The sequence below is a fragment of the Ovis aries genome, chromosome 10, assembly GCF_016772045.2.
Source record: "Ovis aries strain OAR_USU_Benz2616 breed Rambouillet chromosome 10, ARS-UI_Ramb_v3.0, whole genome shotgun sequence".
Classification (NCBI taxonomy): domain Eukaryota; kingdom Metazoa; phylum Chordata; class Mammalia; order Artiodactyla; family Bovidae; genus Ovis; species Ovis aries.
In genome coordinates this window covers 19,384,090-19,399,783 of record NC_056063.1, presented here as the reverse complement: position 1 = coordinate 19,399,783, position 15,694 = coordinate 19,384,090, and the positions used below count along the sequence as shown (strand labels likewise).

At 42.6% G+C, this 15,694-nt stretch overlaps 1 protein-coding gene across 26 annotated transcripts in view; it reads right to left on the bottom strand.

Annotated features, from left to right (window-relative positions):
* The window catches only part of SETDB2 (SET domain bifurcated histone lysine methyltransferase 2), an 84,307-nt gene that overhangs the window by 32,090 nt on the left and 36,523 nt on the right, over nt 1-15,694 (bottom strand). For 18 of the 26 annotated variants that reach the window (XM_042254714.2, XM_042254718.2, XM_060394351.1 and 15 more), the window contains 2 exons: nt 14,417-14,505; nt 9,489-9,711 (listed from right to left, as the gene is read on the bottom strand). In XM_042254714.2, coding sequence (XP_042110648.1) covers nt 9,489-9,711; nt 14,417-14,505 — 312 coding nt within the window. Of the gene's footprint in view, nt 1-3,151; nt 3,274-6,598; nt 6,727-9,488; nt 9,712-10,134; nt 13,860-14,416; nt 14,506-15,694 lie in introns of those variants that run through there. The other 8 variants (XM_060394354.1, XM_060394353.1, XM_042254729.1 and 5 more) reach the window with 5 other exon arrangements.

Sequence of the window (15,694 nt, the reverse complement as noted above, 5' to 3'; positions counted from 1 at the left end):
AGGATAGTTTGTTTTTTTTAATAACAGTGCAGGAAAGTGAAAGTGTTAGTTGCTCAGTTGTGTCTGACTCTTTGCAATCCCATGGACTGTAGCCCACCAGACTCCTCTGTCCATGGGATTCTCCAGGGAAGAATACCGGAGTGGGTAGCCATTTCCTTCTCCAGGGGACCTTTCCAACCCAGGGATCAAACCTGGGTCTCCCACACTGCAGGCGAGATAGAGCTGGGAGAAGTAGTTAATCACATGGAAAAAACAAAAAGAGGTGAGAGTCAATTCCTAGGCAGGTTGATGAGATGTCTGGGGTACTCAAGGAGGAGAGTGGGGTCTGGAGTTCCCAAAGAGGAGAAAAGGACAAATGTTTTTTCCTACACTGCTTTGTCTTAGTCAATGTAACAATGAATCTTGCTCAAAGACATGTTTCTCCTTAACAAGAACCTTCTGACTAATCTTGTTATCTTAAGATGTATGTTGTGGGAATGCATCTGGTAAGACCCTTTATTGTAATAAGGTATATAGCGCCCTTGCAAAGACCAGTGAGCGGGGTACTCTCCACCCCTCTTCTGATGTCTGTGTCAGAAGCTTTCTCTGTCCCTTTTTCACTTTAATAAAACTCTGCTACACAAAAGTTCTTGAGTGATCAAGCCTGGCTCCTGGTCCCAAAGCTACATCATCTTCAGATACCACGAATTCGACATTGTTCACCATTGTTCACATTGTCAAAAGTAGATCCTTGCTTTATATAGTGATCCAGATAAATTCAGTTGCATCAAAAATATCACTTCCCTTAATTATTTCGATCTTTCCTTTAGCTTTCTAATATGTTGTTGTTTAGTAGCTAAGTTGTATCCAACTCGTTTGTGACCCACAGACTGTAGCCCAACAGGCTCCTCAGTCCATGGGGTTTCCCAGGCAAGAATACTAGAGAGGGTTGCCATTTCCTTTTCCAGAGGATCTTCTCAACTAGGGATCAAACCCACATCTCCTGCATTGTCAGGTGGATTCTTCACCAGTGAGCCACCTGGGAAGCCCATAGCTTTCTAATTTACCTCAGTCCCAAATGAGCTGTTTCTAAATCCAAAGGCATTCTTATTATCAACAAAAAACTGATTAGCATAATTTTAAAAAAAAGCTAAATGAGAACAACACAATTTTTGAACTTTTTGGGAAACAGAAACTTAATATGGAAAAGAAATTCTTAGGGTGAAAATCCTACAAATTATAAAGGAAAATGACGAATGTTAATTACATTACAAGCTTCCATGCAACAGGAAGCACCATAAATAAAATCAAAAGCCAAATATATGATAAAGCATTGAATGTATTTTTATGTAAATAAACATATATAAGTGAAATTAAGATCTCAAAAATAAAATGTAGTCTCTGAACAGAAGTCATAGAATCAACAAACAGAACTGCATAAAGAAAGCAAAACAGAACCACACAGAAGAAGGAGGTGCAAGCCCACAAAGTCACCCAGGAACTGCAAATACAAACAAGAGACTATCGCACACCCATCTGAAAGGAAAACATTAAATTTCATAGTATCATGACAGACACCAAACCACAGATCCAAGGAGGAACTGTGAAGAGAGAAAAGAAGAGCTACAGGTTGGGGGCAAATACATAAAATATATCTGTCAAAGGACTTCTATCCAAGATATAAAGAGCTCTTAAAACTTAACAACAATAACAAGCTAATTAAAAACTGGACAAAAGATGTGAACAGACAACACCAAAGAAGATATACAGATGATAAATAAATACATGAAAAAATGTTCAAAATCTCATGTCATCAGGCCATTACTGATTAAAATACAAACAACATGAACTCACTCATTTCAGGTGGGAATGTAAAATGGTACAGCCACGTGGAGGACAGTTTGGCAATTTTCTACATAATTGCACACACTTTTACCAGACCAAAATGAATAAATAAATAAATCACACAGAATTAAGTGTTGACAAAGAAGTAAGAACAGTGGAAGTCAAACTTGGCGCAATCCCCTTTGGAGAGCAGTTTGGCACATTTCGTGAGGTGCAGAATGTACTCTTCCTGAGCCCAGCAGTTCTGCTTTTTGCTAAGTGCCCCCCAGATCAGAGGAAAGCTCCCATGAATTAGGAGACCTATCCAAGGATATTCATGGCAGCTGGTCAGTCACACAAAAAACTGGAAAACCCCAAATGATCATTCACTTTAATAGTGATTATGGGGACTTCCCTGGGGGTCCAGTGACTAAGAATGTGCCTCCCAATGCAGGGGACTCGGGCTCGATCCCTGATCCGGGAAGATCCCACATGTCTTGCAACTAAGCCTGTGCACCACAACTGCTGAGCCTGCGCCCTCCGGAGCCTCTGCTCTGCAACAAGAGAAGCCCCAGCATGGAGCAGCCCACGTACCGCCAACTAGAGAAGCCCCTGCCTGCTGCAACTGGAGAAAGCCCAGGCGCAGCAACAAAGACCCAGCACAGTCAAAAGATAAACAAACACTAAAGAAAGAAAAAATCATTTTAAAAGATAGTAATTATAGTCATAAAATGGAATACTGTAACATTTAAAATTAAAGATTAGAGGGCCTATCAACATGGATAAGTCTCAATAATCCACAGAATTTGATAGAAATTCTGTAAAGTCCAAGAACATGTAAAACAATATCATATTATTGTTTAGAAATACTTAAATATGTGGTGGAAGCATAAAATTAAAAAGAAGATAATAAGTACCAAACTTGTGTTGGTGAAGGAATGCCGCGAATGGGACAGAGAAGGGAGAGTCCTTAACTATCTACGTTGTTTTTCCTTTAAAAAAACAAAAAAGCTGAAGTGAGTATCATATAATATCATTTTATAAATCTGGGGTAGACATTTTATAAATGTCTATGGGTATCTGTTATATTTGAAATATTTAATTAAAATATCTTTAAAGAAGCTTCTTCACCATAATTCCTTACGTTTGATCAGTTATAAATAAAACCAAAAGTAATCAAAAAGTGTTACTATCTAACACTTTAAAAAGAGAAAAATATGCTCCCCAAATCCCCACTTCAAAGCCCAAATCATGAGCAGCCAATGTGTTGTTCTTTGTTGTATTCAAAGTACATTTGTCTATTTCGGGATGTCCTTCCCTGAAAGGACTCATGTGTGTTCAAACTTACCAAACAGTTTTCATGAGCAGCTATATTCTCTGACTGTGCAAAGTACAGGACACTACACTCGAGGTCTTTGGGGCAGAGCGCGCATATCCTTTTTTGCAACCTTTCTGCAACCTGGAAGACACCTACAAAGTAACATCCCTCGTGAGAAATGGAAAGTGGAATTTCTTGGTCTGCAACTCCTCCACCCATCTTAAAGGAGAGGGCCGGGCACTTGTTTTTAGAAGAGTCTCTCAGCTCCCGGGGAGAAAAAATTTGGGACCCAAGTAGAAAAGCACCTTTGCAATTTTTAATGGATTAATAAAAAAGAAAATGTTTTATTTAAAATGTCCAGGGACTTTCTATAACAAAACAAAAATAAATAAATAAAAGATTGAAACATGAGGAACAATGGGGTTCCCAGATGGTGCTAGTGGTAAAGAACCCGCCTGCCAGTGATGGAGACATAAGAGACACCGTCTGACCCCTGGATCGGAGAGACTCCCATGGAGGAGGGAATGACAACCCACTCCAGTCTTCCTGCCAGGAGAATCCCATAGACAGAGGAGCCGGGTGAGCTAAGAGTCCACAGGGCCACAGAGTCAGACACGACTGAAAAGCCTGAGCACACACAGGAGGAAACCCTCTGCCTAACAAACAGAAGTAGGAATTTAAATACAAAGTTCTCACATCACTTCCCTGCCCACAGGAAGCTCTCAATTATAATCGCTGACATTATAAATCAGTTGTATTCAAGAAATAATGCTCTGATTAACTACCTATAAAAAACAATTTAGATCCTTATACTATATTCAAAAATAAATTTGGGGTGAATTAGAGGTAAATGAACAATGTACTTTAATGTGATGTAATCTAGTATAATAAATTAGGAGAGTAAGATACATGATAGGAAGCAGTTTTTGTTTTTTTTCAAAGAGAAGAATGAAGAAAGGAAAGAAACAGAGAAGGAGAGCTAGGAAGAACAGGGAAGAGTCAGAGATGGAGAAAAAAGCCAGCTGTTCCCAACATCCCACTTGGACGCACCTGGGGGAGACAACCTTTACTTGCTAATCTATTAGTTTGCTGTTAGTTTGGCCACAGGCATCCATGTAATATTTCTTTGCCCTTTCCAATGCTCATCCTCTTTATTCATCTGGTTTTCCATAGCAGAAAGCACTTTCAATTTTACCTTCAAATTTTAGTTCTGAAACAAAACTTCATTTAACGGTGAAAGGGTTCAATTTAGATGAGGTTAAACTGCTTAAGCGCGTCTTAAAAGTCTTTTTTGGTTACTCCAAAGCGTAAGATCTCTCAGCACCTCTCTTAAATTAGACTTTTACGTCTCACACTGTCCAAAGTCCTCACTTTGGAGCTAGCATTTGTTTCACGTTCAGATGAGTTTCTTCTTTAATTATCATTTGTTTCCTGGATTGGAGTCCTGCTTAGTGGGGCTACAAACGAGTGATCCTCCTGCTCCTATCAACCAAGAAAACAGGAGTGGGGGAGACTGAGAGGAAACGCCTCAGATGAAATGGAACCGGCGAACTGCTGCTTTTCATTCCTCTCAAACTACCACCGAGCCGGGAGCGCCTCTTTGTACAAGAGTCACTGTGTTGAGGGCTCTACACCAGCGCTATCCGTAGAAACACCATGTGAGCCACAGGTGCAGATGAAGAATTTCTAGAAGCCTCATTTAAAAAAGCAAAGGAGGGACTTCCCTGGTGGTCCAGTGGCTAACACTCTGCTCTCCATGCAGGGTGCACGGGTTTGATCCTATTGGGGATCTAAGATTCCACATGCTACATGGCAGGTCCCCCTCAAAAGGAAGTTGGTGAAATTAATAGCCTTTATTCCATCAAATATATCCAAAATACTACCCTTTCAACATTTAATCAATAAAACAATTAATTCATCCTTTGTACTGAGTTTTGAAGTCCAGTGTGTTTCGTGGTTACTGCACGTCTCAGCTGGACAATCCACATTTTCAGTGCTCCAGACGCATAGGCAGACGGTGGCTACCAAATGGAAGATATGGTACAGATGGAAGAAGGCACAGCAGATGCTATAAAAGAAACATGAGACAGAACTGTTGCCTGCAAGAAGCTGACAAGGTAAACAAGGAGATGAAGTGGCAACTGGGAAAGTAAAATAACAGAATACATGGCACAGCGTAATGTAGCTGCTGAGTAGGAAATAAAATACATGCTATGGTCAGAGGAGGAAGTGCTCCCGGTGGGATGGGGTGCTGTCAAGGAGCCGGTACAACCTGGAGATGGAAAGGGGAGTCAAGGTGGGGGGGACGTTGCAGACAGAAGCACAGATGCGGGGAGAGGCCAAGAGGTGAGACTGGGAGACAGCTCATCAGCGGGACTGAAGAGGAGAGTTCATGCAAAGGAAGCGGGAAAAGAATTTGAGGAACAGATGGTGAAAGGCTGCCAGGAAGGATTTTTGAGGAGGGGAATAACACGACGAAAGAGTTGTTTTAAGCTCCATTTCAGTACAAGGAGAGAAATACGGTGCACCTGGACAGAAGGCTGGATGTCATAATGCTGTCTGTTCTAGCTCAAATAAGGGCAAACGAAAACATGCTGCCTGCCATCAAGCCATCAGCCACGGCAGCAATCCCCAGCCCCTAAAAATCCATCAAGCCACCAGCCACTGCAGCAATCCCCACCCCCTAAAAACGGTGTGCCCTCAGGGGGGTTCAGGATGGCAAAAACGGAATACTTGCTCTACATACTTAGGATGCACTTCTAAGGAATAATTTCCATGAGCCCAGATTCTTGCATCTTCCCATACTTAGAAAAGCTCTAAAATCATTAACTTAGCAGTAGCCTTCTGATGTTCAACCACATGTTTGTTTCCAGCAAAAACTTTATATCCTGGCTCCTCCCTCACCTCTTCAAAGCAGTTCCCCAGAGTCCGGCTCCCAGGCTACAGTCCTGAGTAAGGTCCCCACAGGAAACAAAACTTGCAGTTTTTAGGTTGTGTTTTCCTTTGGTTGGCATAAGTTTTAGATTTAATGCCATTTCAAGTTAAATCTCAAGAAGGTTATTTTCAAGAGGTTGAAAAATATATTATTTGGAAGAATAAATGATTATGGGCAGTGAACAAAACTTAGGGAAAAATGAGAGAGAGTCTGTCTGATTTTAAAACATACTATAAAGGTATAGCCGGGACAGAAAGTTAGATGACTGAGTCAAAAAATAATACAAAGTGCAGAGAGAAATGAATCATCATCTCTAATTGTGAATATAGGATATCACAAGGTGGCATCTGCATTTCTCCTCTGGCACTGACATCCTTAGCCCATTTTTCTACTGGGTTATTCACTATTTCCTGATTTATAAGAGCTGTACTATCTCCTGATTTATCCAGGCTCACCATCACACACAGGAATGACCCCCAGCAGACATGTTTGTACTAAGTGACTCTTTCCCTATGCACAGCTGACAGTCCTAGAGGACCTACCTGCCCGTCCCAGATATACAGAATTCAGAATAGAAGATTTTAGTTCAGACTGGGCTGGCTTCTTGAAGGAGATGTAAAAACCTGAGAAGCTGTGAGTGTGGCCATCTTCTATCCCATTAGCAGGAAAACTGGACCAAAGAAAGAGAAGAACAAAGCAGATATGCTGAGTGCTGTCAAAGTGTATGAAGACTTTTCAGGCCCTGGTTCCTGGCTCTTTCTGGAAAATACAACAGCATCCATGCTCCTGGGATGAGTCTGGTCTCCCTGCTTTCCAGTAACAAGCATCCCCGTTGCTTAAATGGTATCAGGTTGATTTTGCACTATTTGTAGCCAACAGGCCCTGATTAACACTGGCACTGCCATGACCTGATCTCTGTGTGTAGGCACACGTGCACCTGAGAGTGAGCTCTGGCAGCAGTGTGGGAAAGCCTTGCCCTCACTGTCTTTTATCTGGTCCATTCTGATAAGCTCATGGCCCTCCTCCTGCTTTCCCTTGTCACGCCTCCACTTCCTTCGTCACACTGCTGCCAGAGTGGGCTATCTAAAATGTCCACTGTCCGTGTTTCCTGCTAAAAACTCTTCTCTATCACCTGGAGAATAGAAGCCAAGCTCTTTACATGCAGACTCACCGGTTTCTTTAATACGTGATGAGCACCTATTAAGCATCCTTTTAGGCACTACAAGTAAAGCAGGGAATAAGATGTGAATTTCAACACTCATGAAACTTACATCCTAGTAGTAGAGATAGACCCTCAAACACATTATTTTCAGGTAGTAGTAAGTGCTATGAAGAAAAAACGAGCAAGGGAAGGAGGGTGAGACTGATGAGGGTCGGGGGAGGGCTCTTCTAAACAGGGTGGGCAGGCAAGGCCATCTGTGGAGGTTACCGCTGGGCAGAGATTTGAATATGGTGGGGGTTTAGAGGACTCGCAAGGCAGTGAGGGGTGGCAGTCATCAAGATGGGTAGGGATTGGATCAGATCAGACACGGGGTACACAGTAGCCACAGTAAGATTACTCGGAAAGCAATGAGACTACTGGAGGGCTTTGAGCAGGAGAATCACATTTGCTTTTGTTTTATAAGGTCCTTTTGGCTTCTGTGCAGTCCTGTCTGTATGACAGGCTACAGCGGAAGCCAGGAAACCCACAGTCTAGGTCTGAGATGATAGTGGCTTGGATGGTAGTGATAGAAGGGGCAAGAGGTCAGGCTCGAGATATATTTTGGAGACAGAACTGACTGGTCTGACTAACACGTGAGGTGGGAGGCAAGGAGGAGAGAGCGGCACCGAGTGTGGAACTAGGGTCTTGGCCTGAGCACCTGGGTGAACGGAATGGGAAGGCTGCTAGCAGTTGGTTGAGCAGGTCTGGAGAATGTGGGTGTGTGCAGGCAAAAAGGAGTTTGAGATCGCTCCAAGCATTGATTAAATTGGTGATAGGAGTCTGGAGTTTGGGGAAAAGGTCGGGAAACAACCTCATCTCCAGTAACTCATCTTGCATTCTGTATGATCAGTAGTGCTAGTGTTAAGTCACTCAGCTGAGTCCAACTCTTTGCAACCTCATGGACTGTATGCAGCCCACCAAGCTCCTCTGTCTATGGGATTCTCCAGGCAAGAATAATGGGGTGGGTAGCCATTCCCTTCTCCAGGGGATCTTCCCGACCAGGGATCAAACCCAGGTCTCCTGCATTGCTGAAAGAGTCTTTACCATGTGAGCCACCAGGGAAGCCCACTAGCTAAATGCTCGCCGGCTAAAATGAAAGTCAACATGTTGCTTCACTTGTGGCTGCCACATTTGATGTTTTGTGGCTGGCGCCTTTATTCGAGTCTTCATCTCTGGACTGCCCTTTCACCCTTTCTACCCCTGGGTGACTGACTCTTGCCTTTTAAAACGAAGACAGGGTGTCCCCTGAACACCAGGCTGAGCGGAAGGAGCCCCTCATTTGTGCCTCTGTGGTTCTCAGCAGCTCACACCCGAGTTGCCTATTAGATTCTCTAGGGCAGGGTCTGCCTAGCTCATCTCTGTATTCCTGGCACCTGGTCCTGAGCATGCACTGGGAAGAAGATCTACACGGGTTAGAAGATCCACACCTGTTGAACTGCAAGAAAGGTGCCCCCTCAAGAGGCTGCTGTCTCACTTAAAGACAGGGCCACAGACTTGAACTACTAAATGGAAAGGAGGGCATGGTTCCAAAATATCGCATTCTCTGTGGAAAGTTTCCAAACTGCTTCTTAAACCCAGCCAGCCCGCCCCGACCCCTCCTCCCCGCCGGGCTTCTCCGGTGGCTCAGCGGTTAAAAAAAAAAAAAAAAATCCGCCTGCCAAGATCCCCTGGAGGAGGGCATGGCTACCCACTCCAGTATTCCTGCCTAGGGAATCCCTTAGACAGAGGAGCCTGGCGGGCTACAGTCCATGGGGTCACAAAGAGTCGGACGCGATTTAGCGACTAAACAACTGATCCTGAGACCCAACTGGCCAGTTCTCTTCAAAAGGGGTCCACCTCCAGCCTAGCTCCCCTCTCCCCGGGGAACTTCTCCGACCGCATTGTTTGAGAAGCGGGCGGAGCCGCGCTGGGAAAGGAAACCCACAGGCTTTTCTTTCGCTTTCCCCAGCTGGCTGCATTCCTAGCGATGTAGGACCGCAGCAATGGGCTTTCCCATCTGCAGTGGGGAGAGGCAAAGCACACGGCAAACGGAGGCAAACGATCGCCCCTCCGAGGGGCCCCGGGTAGTGGTCTGGGCTCGGGGCCGCTGGCGGTGGACGCCCGGGGGCCGCGGGGCAAAGACTTCACCGCGGTCTTGGAGACCGGGCCGGCGACTCCCATAAGGCGGCGACCGCAGAGCGGCCCTGGGCCACCACCGAGCCCCACCCGGCCGCCCCCGGCGCGGTACTCACCGGTCGGGAGCGGGACTGTGTCCCGCGCGGCGTGGGCCTCGGACCAGCTGGCGCCGCGGGTCGACTCGGGCGCGGAAGGCCCCGCCGGATCCATGTCTGCGCGCTGCTTCCCCGCCGCCGGAAGTCCGCTTTGGCGAAATCAAGCTGATGGATTTCCCCTGCCGGGGAAGCGCACCGAGGCTTTGCAGACAGCTTCTCTACCTCCGAGTCTGAATTCGAACTGCTTTAAAAAGAAAAAACGAATCACGCCAGGCGCTCCCCACTCTGCGCCCACTTATCCGATGGTCGGAGGGAAGGTGGCCGAAGTCCCTGGACTCAGCTGGAGAAGTGATGGGTCTTCCTGAGGGATTACCCGTTATTTTTAAAAAGCCGTTATCACGTGGGGCTTCCCTGGCGGTCCAGTGATTGAGACTCCACACTTCCACTGCAGGGGGCCCGGATTCAATCCCTGGTTGGGGAACTAAAATCCCACATGCCATGCGGCACAATCAAAATAACACTCCACACACACCCACCCACCCAAGTATTAACCGAGTGCAATGCCAGTTTCCAGTGGTCAGCCATTATTTCACTCGCACACCCCCCAAGTTTGGGCTGAACAGGTCTAGCATAAGCGGAGGCAGAATTAACTGAGTGCAATGCCAGCTTCCAGTGGTAATTCTTTATTTAGCACCCGTAGTGTACACAGCACCATACAAGATGAGGTTTCTGGCGCATGGAACAAACACACAAAACACAGACGCGGGTAATTAAATCGCAGTTACAAAATAAGTTGCTCTGTAAAAAAGAAACATGTAATAGCTGGTGGTTTGCTGAGGCAATCAAAGGAAAAACTTCTCGAGGTCTTGCTTTTTGAGCAGGTTTTAAAGAGAGGAAAGGAGGCAAATTGGGGACAGAAAAGAGAAACTGTTAAAAAGGATAACTTAGTCTTGCCCAACACACATGAATTACAGCAGCAGACGTGCGGAGCAGCAAAACGAGAGAAAAAAGGGCAGGTTCTGCCAGCAGTGTTTTGCCTTCAAGCAGTAAGACTGACTCATTGCCAGGCCAAAAAGAGTCCTAAATAAGAGATTGAATAGCTCAGCTGGGCCAAGTGAAGCAGGTGAAGGGCCCCTTCCCCCACTCTCAGATCCTGATCTCAGCTTTTCAGTGTTCCACTCTTAGGGAGGAGCAGACTGCCAAGATCACTAAGGAAAGCCTAGAGCCTGAAAGACAAAGACCAAAGGAAACATACAAAGAAAACAGAAATCTTGGAGGTCACAGATACTCAGGAAGAAAACATAGGCATGAATGCCTGTGTGTGATGTACTATATAAAGTGTTTTCCAAGCGACAAGATACTGCAACCATGAACCAGTAAGTTACTACTGAAGAAAAACAAAATATTCAGAGAGCTCTAGAAATAAAAAAAAAAAGAGACCCTGCCCCCAAATAAACTAACAAACTGTCTTGTGAGCGTATGTTCCTCAATTCTTTGTCTCATCACAATAAAGATTTGGAGTGATGGACATTAAAGCCCCCTCGGCGTGTCGCAGCTCTTAAGTCTTGGATAGACCGTGTTATAGCTCTCAGGTCTCGAATGGACCATGTTATAACTCTTAGACAAATCAGTGTTACAGCTCAGTGTTACAGCTCAATTTTATTTAGAAGATGGCAGGAAAATCCATCTTCGAGGCGTGAGGGCACGTCGATCTAAAGACACGAGAAGAGTGCCCCAGAGCGCGGGAGACAGCGAGCTAGCTTTGGCTCCTGTATTTATGTTTCTCTCTCCCTGGGCCTGTCCTATATAAATTGGGCCAGCCAGGAGTGTTGTTTGTTTTACCTGAGGTCCTCACTCTGGTCCTCGGACCTTCTTTTGTTTCATTTTCATGGGCTTTTCCCTTCCTTGTCTTGTAGCCACTGCCATTTTGGACTCCTTTTCCCTGTTCTACCTACCTAACAAAACCAAAAAAACCACCACAATAGACAAATTGGAAGATTACGTTGAGGAAATCTCCCACAAAGTAGAGCAATAACACAGAGCTGGAAATTAACAGAAAAGGTAAGAAAATCAGAGAACCAATTCTGGAGGTCTACGGTCTGGGTAACAGGAATCCTAGAAAGTGAGAATAGATGAGGTATGATTAAAGAAACACGTCAAGAAAAGTTCTCTGAACCAAAGAACAAGGTTTTCAGATTAAAGACCCCACCAAACACCTAGTATCAGGTGTAATAATAGACCTTTACTGGGAACAGAACACTGGGTCAAAGAGATTGCTGTAACGTTCGAGAAAGACTGGTCACAAATATAAAAGAGAAAGAATGGCCTCTGACTTCCAACAGTCACTCTGAAGGCCAGAGGTGAGAACATTTTCAGATTTCAAAGCAGCAACACTGGAATGTAGCATGTATGTTCAAAATTGGGTATGAAAGCTACTCAGGAACTCTCTGCCCTGCCAAAACAGCAATCAAGTGTAAGGGCAAAAGAACATATTGAAACATATAGTCTCATTTTTTCCCTTTCAAAAGGTACTGGAGGATGTGCTTCACCCATAAAGTGAAAGTCATTCAGTTGTGTCCAACTCTTTGTGACCCCATGCCTATATGTGGCAGTAAATCAATCAAAGGAGAAATAAGGGGATTTAACTAGAAATAGACCTGACATCGGAAAGACAAAGGGAATCTCTAGGATGCTGACGGGAGATGACAGCTGGGAACCAGTACAGATGGAGGAGATCAGGATGTCAGATCTCTGTACAGATTTCCCATACTTTTCAAGTGTCATTTTATTTCAGTGCGTTGCCTAAAATTCCTGCATCTTTACTGTGAATAAATGAACTTCTCAGCTTTGCCCATTTGTCTATGGCTGTCTGGTTACAATTTCTTGCTCCCTTTCCTAGCTCTTTGGTTTCCCACTCTCTAACCCACCTTCAAGTTAAATTTTTATTTAGTTCAGTATTTTTAAGAAACTAAACCTAGTACAAATTTAAATTCTTGTTTGAAAGGTGCTGCTGCTGCTGCTAAGTCACATCAGTCGTGTCTGACTCTGAGCGACCCCACAGATGGCAGCCCACCAGGCTCCTCTGTCCCTGGGATTCTCCAGGCAAGAATACTGGAGTGGGTTGCCATTTCCTTCTCCATTGTCTGAAAGGTAACCAAAGGTAATTAAACCCAGAAGCTGAGAAAAAAACAAACCCTAAAAAACCCAGAACTACTTCAATTACTCCTTTTTGAGCTAGTATTCCCATGCTGGTTCCAGGGGCGAGGAGAATTTCCTGACAGCCAAATGTACATCTTTGTTTTAACTCTTGGAGACTCTCACCCCCTTTTCACTAGATGATCATGGTCAGGAAACCTACAGCAGAGTAAATCTTTCCCTTTTTCTCTAGGAAAATAATTTGCACATCATGCCCAGGAAACTCCAACGGTCTGTTTCAGACTCTTTCAACAGAATTGTTTTAAGTGAAATTCTTACCCAGCACCATCTCTTCTGGCAATAAATAAGCCATGTCTGACTATTCTCTTAAGTTTCCTTTTCTTACAGTTCTACTCTGTCTAGAACAAAAATATTTCAGCTCATCCAAATTTCTATTCTCGCTTTTCCTGTGTTTGTATAGAAGGAGTGAAAAGAATCTGTGGAAAAGAAGTTTCATTTCAAAAAATGTGCCAAAACTTTCCCCTAGGAGAGTTTCTCTTCTTTCTCATTCAAGTGGACTGATGGGACACTATTTCATGGAACTTATCCAATTAACTTAAAATACTTGGAAGTAATTTGCATAATATTAATATTCTTCAGGCTCTGATGCCCATCTTATGGCTCACAATGGTAAATTATTTGCCAGGAACTAAACATAAATAAATTTTGTAGGTAAAGAGGTGAAATTTGGCCCTATGGGGCCTTGAAAGTCAAAGATAATAATTACAAAAGCAGTAAGAAGTGCTGAAATCAACTGTGACATCTGTTTTTCTGAATATATAATTTACAAATAAGTTACAAATTATACAGTGGTGTTTCATATAAAATATACACATCCATTCTACTCATGTACAGTTGAAGAGCAGTAAGAATAAAGAGATAGGCTATGCATATGAAAATGTCCCTATTTTGTTCCAAGCATTTCTAAGTAATGCAAATAAACACTCCCAATAAGGGTAAACTGGGATCTCTTGACAGATCGTAATGTAAATTAATTCCACTGGCCACAGGGATTTCTTTTGCATGGCCCTAGTTTCAGCTTGATCAGCTGATTTCATGAGCAGGTATTAACTACAGATTTATAATATTTTTTTTCTACACTTATTAACCCCACATTGGCAGAGGATTTCTTTCTCAGGCATAGTTCCAGCTTCATAACCATAATCCCATGTTAGTTCTGTTCTTGCTTTCACATACCTAGAAAGTAGAAATTTTAAAAATAATCATAAATTATCCTGAATGAACCAAATTTGATTATAATCAATTTTCATATTAACATCATTAACCCTCCTCAACAATATCGTTTTCTCTCTCCAACATCCACTACTTAGGAATGCTCTATTTGAGTTTTATTTCAAATCTACTAAAATCCCAAATAAGAAGAAACTTGTCAATATCCACAAGGGAGGAAGTGTGTTTTTAAAAAGAATGGGCCCCAGCAAAGCACTGAGGCCCGGGGAAGTAATCAGGGGTAGTTTTGACTTAAAGATGTAGCATTCTGCATCATTTACTTTCTGAACTGAACTGGCTGAGACCTGTCATTCTTAGCCTTTTTGGACATTAATTCTAAGAGGAAATAAGAATTAAAATTTCAACTATTTAAAATTTTATTGCCTCTAAACAGTTTGGGATGACTGAGTATTCTAGGGTACCAGAGAGTTAGGGCTATAGCATATACCTTCTTTTAATATTTTTGTACTGTTATTTTTAAAGTCACAACTTCAAAATTAATCATATTAAAAAATTTTTCAAACCTGTTGGTGAAGAACGCCACCAAAGGAAAACTTCTGTCATGTGTTTCTACAAAAACATTCTGTACCAAAAGATTTGGGCAACAACTATGCTGTTAACAAAAATAGACAAACACATGTTAGATATAGCATAAACTCTGATACACTGTTCTTTGAAGCATTAGAACACCATTCTGTTTCCAACACATCTTATTTTTATTTTTTTTTTCTGACTAGTATGCAAAATATCATAGCTCATTACAATTTTGTTGATAGTAAGAATTCATTCAGAAAGCCCTGTTTTGACATTCTTACATCTTGCCAGTAGAAACGCAAAATAGTAAAAACTCCTATTTATCATTATTATAAATGCATTTATCTTTTGATTCAACAATCCAGTATCTGGGAGTGTATTTGACAGATATATCTGCATATATATCCATGTAAGATTATTTACTGAACATTGTTTTCAACAGTAGAGGTTTTGAAGCAATGCAAATGTCTATCTAAAGAGGATTATTTAAACTTCTGGATAGCCACACACTGGAATCATATGCACCTATAAACAAAAACAAATGAGGAGCTCGGTGTACTCATACAGAAAGATCTCCAGGGTATATTGTTAACTTAAAACACAAGGTGTAGGACACTGAATGTAATATGCTGTCTTTTAGGTAAGGGGTAGGAATAGGAACACATCCTTATGTTTACTTGTATTTTCATAAAGAAACACTGTAAGAATACACCAAAAAGTAATAAAAAATGATTTTACTATAGAGGGTGGATTGGGGGCAGGGTGAACAGGGGCAGAGTACATTATTTTTAAAATAAAACAAAAAGTTTAATATGAAGAATATGTTATGACCTGAATTTTTACATCAAACAGATCCTTTGGAAAGGGTATCTGTGTAAGTAATTGATTTCTCTGCTGAACACAAGCATTATTTATTGTTTTTCCAAGGCTTCTAACATGGTGATAACTATCTCCTATCACCACCATTTCAGTGTTATTTTGCTGCACATGAGCTGTTATTGCTACACAGTCATCTATCACCAGATTCATAAAGGGATCGAATCCCAGCAATATTCCTCAGACACATTTACCACTGTTAGATTTCAGTAATAACTTCCTATCATCCATACATTTTTTTCAGTTTGAGCCTGGTGAGCTTTACTCAGGGTACCTCCTTGGCAGGGTCACAGCTGCTGTGAAACAATTCTGTTTGTATGTATTTTCTAAGGTGTTTTATTTAAGTTTTTAAATCATGAGAATGGATTATCTATGTAGAAAATTAAATTTAA